General features: G+C 38.6%; 1 protein-coding gene across 1 annotated transcript in view; it reads left to right on the top strand.

The window, feature by feature from the left end:
- Positions 1 to 297: 297 nt before the first annotated feature.
- The window catches only part of LOC113193532 (cytochrome P450 3A9-like), a 32,741-nt gene continuing 27,038 nt past the window's right edge, over positions 298 to 6,000 (top strand). The window contains exons 1-4 of the mRNA XM_026404130.2: positions 298 to 447; positions 2,328 to 2,421; positions 3,450 to 3,502; positions 5,032 to 5,131. Coding sequence (XP_026259915.2) covers positions 377 to 447; positions 2,328 to 2,421; positions 3,450 to 3,502; positions 5,032 to 5,131 — 318 coding nt within the window. The 5' untranslated portion in view covers positions 298 to 376. The remainder of the gene's footprint in view (positions 448 to 2,327; positions 2,422 to 3,449; positions 3,503 to 5,031; positions 5,132 to 6,000) is intronic.

The following is a 6,000-nucleotide window of genomic DNA, read 5'->3' as shown; positions in this document are numbered from 1 at the left end:
AGAGGACATTTAATTCCAATGTTTCACTTGAGTTTCTGATAAGAAGCAATAACCTTAGGGCATAATGATAACACTGATCAAAGTTTTTATTAATTTTAATAAACCTGAGCTCAAAGATCAAAATAGGCCTGTCTCATGACTCACTGCCAACTTCCAAGGTGGAGGGGGCATCTGGCTTCTGCAATTGTGGGTGGGGCACAGGTGTTTTTTTCTACTGGCTGCACACCCAGCCCCACCTCCTTTCCCAGCATATAAATATGCCAGACTGACTCACAGCTGTTCACAGAACGTAAGCTTGGCACCTTCCCCTGTGAAAAGATAGCTCACATAGCTGGAAGTCAAAATCAGGGGAGAAAATTTTAGAAGGAAAGTAGTGATGGACCTGATCCCAAACTTTTCCATGGAAACCTGGGTTCTACTGGGAATCAGCCTGGTGCTCCTCTATCTGTGAGTAACTGTCCCAGTTCCTCTCCTCTTCAAACCTCCCATTTCTGTGAATAGGAGGTTTAGTAACATAATTTGATTTGGGGGATGAACTTTTGATTGAGTCTCAGTTTGGACCTAGATTAATCAGCCAGAGTTCTGTAGAGGCAGATTACAAACAACTGGACACCTTCTGAAAAGTGATGCACTCTTTGCAATCTTTCAGAATTCTGGGGGTAAAGAGGGGTTTACACAACTTTCTGTGTCATTGTTTATCTTTTGTGTTCTATGTGCACTACAAGAGATGTGTAGGAGGCTCATCTCCTGTGGAACAGGTGGTTCCTGCTCTTTCTCCCCACGTCCCAGCACCATTTGTAAAATGTACCAAGTGCAACCCAGGTGCTACCACAGGCACAGACTCTGTTCTTCCCTCTGTTCTCTTCCCTTTCCCTGGAACAGCCCTCCCTCCAAAAACTCAAATGCTCCACCCAGCAATATGCAGTTACTTCTGAATGATAAAACTATTGAGCAAAGACCTGGGAGAAATTTGGAACTTTTATTCCTTAAGTTAGCATCAGTGTAGAGATTTGTTTCTCCCTTGATTTGAAATCTAATGGCAGCCTCAAGAGACAAAAGTTAATAAGCCCATTTTGTATTTTAAATATTTTCCCATGATATTTCAGTACAGGAGCATGAATAAAATAATCTAGTAGAAGAATTCATTTAAATAGTGGGATTCCTGGTCTGGGGTTGTAGCTCAATGGCAGAGAGCTCATCTGGCATCTGTGAGGCACTGAGTTCAATCCTCAGCACCATATAAAAATAAATAAATAAAATAAAGGTATTGTATCTGCCTACAACTAAAATATATTTAAAAAATAGTGGGATTCCTGGTTTCACAGAGCAGGTGAAGAGAGCATTTATTTCTGACTGAGGGTAGAAGACATTGCCCCAAGGGGATCTTTGACTTCTATCTTAAATCCACTTTTATAAGAGTAGGCATTCATAGTGATGTGAAAATAGAAAATATAAACCTGGTTGCTACAATTGAAGTAAAGGGTAGTACTCAGGCTTTTGTTACATCAATTTTCCCTCCATTGGCATTTTAAAATTAATGGAAATGTTTTAATTTCATTCTGTTCAATTTCTTTGAGGTAAGTTCCTCATGTTCCTTCTGAAGGTCAAAATAGGACCCTTGGATTCTGTATTTGTGAAAACCAATCTGTTTAAAAATGACCTCATCTTTTTTGAACAATTGAAGAAATATTAATTTAATACATACATCCATGACGTAGATTGCACATGTCTTTAAATACACCTGCCCAGCTGGTTATTCTTACTCAACAGTTTCCTGTATGCCAGTGTTCTTAATCTCTTACAGCAGATGACTAAGGGACAATGTGGACCAGGGATGCAATAAAAGGCATCCGGATAGGAGTTATGAAAAAGTGGGAGATTATTCCTCTCTGCTCAAGGAAGAAGACCAAGAGTGTGGACAGTCCCCACTGGAGGCCCCTAGAGGGGCCAACATGATGGTATCAAGTCAGCTTCCTAAACTGACACCAGTGAATGAGGTGACCTGGCAGAAATCTAGGCTGAATTGCTCAGGAATTTTCAAGTTCATGTTTGGAGGACTTATATCAGATATTTACTGTAGCATTGGGAGCCTAATGATGGAATTAGCTGCTTTGAGCTAGTTAATATGACTTTTGTGGTCCCTCAGGGAATGTGAGAGAGGAGATGATGAGCAGATGTAATTAGGGCCATTGGAGTTTTTGTTGTTATTTATGGCCTACATGTTATCTGCCTGGCTTCACTGTTCCCATTCTTGAATCCGTGACTCATGAGTCTCTATATACACACAGTCACAATCCCTTGACCTGGATTTCTCTTCCACTTTGTAGATATGGGACCTATTCACATGGATATTTTAAGAAGCTGGGAATTCCAGGGCCAACACCTCTGCCCTTTTTTGGAACTCTTCTTAATTATCGCCGGGTGAGTGTCGTTTGAGCTCCCTGTTTTGCCTCTTATGGTTGCAAGCATCTGCTTAGTTACATCAGTAGAAATTCAGCTCCATGAGAGAAGATTCAAGATTTCTAAGCTTTATAAACTGTGTGAGGGCCCCATCCAAAGCACAGTCAATTTTACCCTGGGGCTCTGTTTACAACTCCTCATAGTGTCAGGTTCACTTCTATTGATGAGCTCAGGACTCTGGCACAAACACACTGTAATCTGTGGACTTTCTGTTCAGACTGAGAGCATTCTCACCAAGTTTTCTTTTTATCTCAGTGCAGATTCTAGGAAGACACACTCAAACCTCTGGGATGCTTTATTTGCACAGTTAAAATATTACAAATGAGGAAGATTAATTGCTTAGTTTCTATGATGAAAACTCAGAGCCAGTGTTTACCTATCTGTGTTCTATGTGCAGAGAAGTAGCATCTCCCCTTTTCCTAGGTTGACACAGGAAAGCAAGTCCACTTTTTATTTTCTCACTATCTCACTTACTTATTCAACAATATGATTGTGACAACATAAATCTCCTAGGCTAGAAGAGGTTGCTGGTATCTTTAACTTCCTAATGCTACCAGAATTTTAGAGACAACATGAGACAAATTAAAATGATACTGGATGAGGAGACAAAAGATGGCCCTGGGAAACACTCATTTTCTCTCACTTTGGGTTTCCTCATGTGCCCATGGAGGTTATAATTCAGAAGGTCCCAGTATTTCCGAGGCAACATAAGTAGAGGAAGAAATACTGCAGAAGAGAAGCATGTTGTATTCATAGACAAGGGCAATTAGTTGGGTATGTATAATACTTAGAGAAAATTTAAGTGACATTACATATTTCATTTCAAATATTGCATATTTTCTCTTTTCTCCTCAGAAGCCTCTGAGTAAGAGCTTCTCTCTAACCACCTGTTAGGAACATCAAGCCTGATTTCATGGGATTTGGGTCATTTGATGTGATGTCAGTATATTTACAACAATAATGGAATTTCATTTTGTTCTTCTTCCTAGGGCTTTTTTAATTTTGATGCAGAATGTTATAAAAAGTATGGAAAAACATGGGGGTGAGTATTCTGGAAATTTCTCTGGTAGACTTGTTATGATGTGGCACCCCAATGTGTGAGGACAATCTCAGCCCAGAGCTTTTGGGATACAACCCTCTGTGCTGCAAAGTCCTTGGAGGCTTGTACTGCCAAGGGTCCTGTATCTCATCTGGAGTTGGGTTCCATAGTCTGATTTAGGTTGACAGTGTTGCATGTTTTGGCTTTTCTCCTGCTTTTGATGATCCAGAGTCTCCTAGCCATACTTTATGTCCAATGTCTGGTTATTCCAATCTTCCCCATTTTTGTTTGTTTTTGACTCCTTTAATTGAATAGTATGTATTATTTGAGAACTTTTTTTATCGTGGGCTTATAAGTCTATGACATCATCTTTTTCCTCATTGATGTTTAAAAGCAAAATTCCCTTATTTAATTTTCAGATTTAATGTATGCTTTTGAACACGTGGCTGGGAGGTACTGAGAAGCAGATGGGAAGTCCTTCTGCTCAGTTTTCTTCATTTCCTTTACTTTTTTTCTTCTTTTTTATTGTCATCATTATTGTTGCTCATATGTCATTTTTAAATTTTAAGCGTTGGCTTTTCAATGAAGTAGACCCAAGCATTTCTTTCTCTCCTTCATCCGTTTGACATTAATACCAGACATAGAATGTAGTTCCACCAGTGAGTTCCCTGGTGGATTGATGGGGTTTATATTGGAGGGTGGCCTCAGCTAACTATAGCAACTATTCCCTTTCAGAGCTGGTGGGGGTTTGGTGAGAGCCATAGAAGAGGGGTAATCATTTTGCTCTACAGTAAAAATAGTGGTAGAAGACATTGACTCTTCTTCTCCATCTTCTCTCATCAATCCACAGAAAGCCACAGGGCTGACCACAGTGTTCTGCTCAGTTGACATGGCCTGTAGATACCATGTGATCCAGTGACACAACATTCCCTGCTGGATCTCCAAAAGCGCCACTCCAGCTACCACCTGCAAAACTTAGTAATTATGACCAGTTAGCCAACTATCTGCCTTCAATTTTTTTTTCACTAACCTAATAGCCTTTTGAATAATCCAATATTTTACGATGTGAAAAGTTATGGAGACTATGGGCTAAGGCTGTAGCTCAGTGGCAGAGCACTTTCCTATCACATGTGAGGCACTGGTTTTGATCCTTAGCACCATATAAAAATTAATAAAGGCATTCTGTCCACCTACAATTATAATAAATAATAAATTTAGTTATGGAAAGTAGTGTAGGCAATACTATTATATTCACCATCTAGATTTAACAAGTGTTGCAATGCTATTTCTAATTATGATCTCTTAGGAGTGTATTTTGTCTCTACATTTCTCTTCCTACCTACTTTACCTACTTTACCCTTTATGCTATGAAGACTCCAGTGGCTTCTGTGGTCAGAATCCCCAACCAGAACTTCATGTTGCTATGTATTGTAGGACTAGGCAGGTGGAATAGGTAACATCAGGATCAAAGTCTGGATTTCTGCTGCAGAATCTGGCCTGTTAGATTTAATCAGCTCTATTTTCTAACACAGCATATATGATGGTCTACGGCCTATTTTGGTTATTACGGAGCCCAGCATTATCAAAACAGTGCTCATCAAAGAATGTTATTCTGCCTTCACTAACCGACGGGTAAGCATTTACTTTTCAACATTTTAACATTTATTTAGTTATTTTTAAGTTTTTAATTTATTCTTTCCAGTTATGCACAACCCTAGAATGTATTTTGACATATTATACATACATGACCTACAACTTCACAAGCCTGTGTTTGGATATAATGCTGAGTTTCTCTGGTTGTGTATTCATATATGAACATAGGAAAGTTATGTCTGATTCATTCTACAGTCTTTCCTATTACCATCCCCTCACCCTTCCCTTTGTTCCCCTTTGTCTAACCCAAAGTAACATTTACTTATTTATTTCTTTATTAACTCAATTTTTATCCTGAGATATTTATAAATTCAGAGGGCATTCCTTGCCAAAAACATTACCAGGCAGTTGCATGTATAATTTATTATGTTTTATCCAAAGATAATTTCTTACATGACTATAAATTTATTAAGTTCCTATTTCTATAGTAACAGGAACTTGATACAATCTAGGATTTTTATTTTCATTTTTCCTGTTTTGTGTGCCTATATGTATGAGTGTGCAGCTCTGTGCAAATGTATCACATTCCTACATTTGTGTAGATTTGATTGTGTTTTTAATGTGTTTTCACCAGTTCTTCATTAACCTTAGAAATGTGCCTGGTTTCTTGTGTGTTTACCACATTGGTCAATGTTTGCACCTACAAATAGGTAAAATCCTATGTGTATTCCTTTTATTTATTTGTTTTTCTTTTCCTCTGACATCAGCTGGGAGTTCCAGTGTGAGGTTGAATAAGAGCCAGTAGAGTGAATATTTATTTTGAAGGATATAGATTTTAATCTTCCAAAGTTTACCCCAATTTTAGATGAGGCTGATGTGTGTGTGTGTATTCCCATACAATCTCTATC

This window comes from Urocitellus parryii, chromosome 9 (genome assembly GCF_045843805.1).
Source record: "Urocitellus parryii isolate mUroPar1 chromosome 9, mUroPar1.hap1, whole genome shotgun sequence".
Classification (NCBI taxonomy): Eukaryota; Metazoa; Chordata; class Mammalia; order Rodentia; family Sciuridae; genus Urocitellus; species Urocitellus parryii.
The sequence above is the reverse complement of the archived record's forward strand: the minus strand, read 5'-3'. Positions and strand labels throughout refer to the sequence as shown.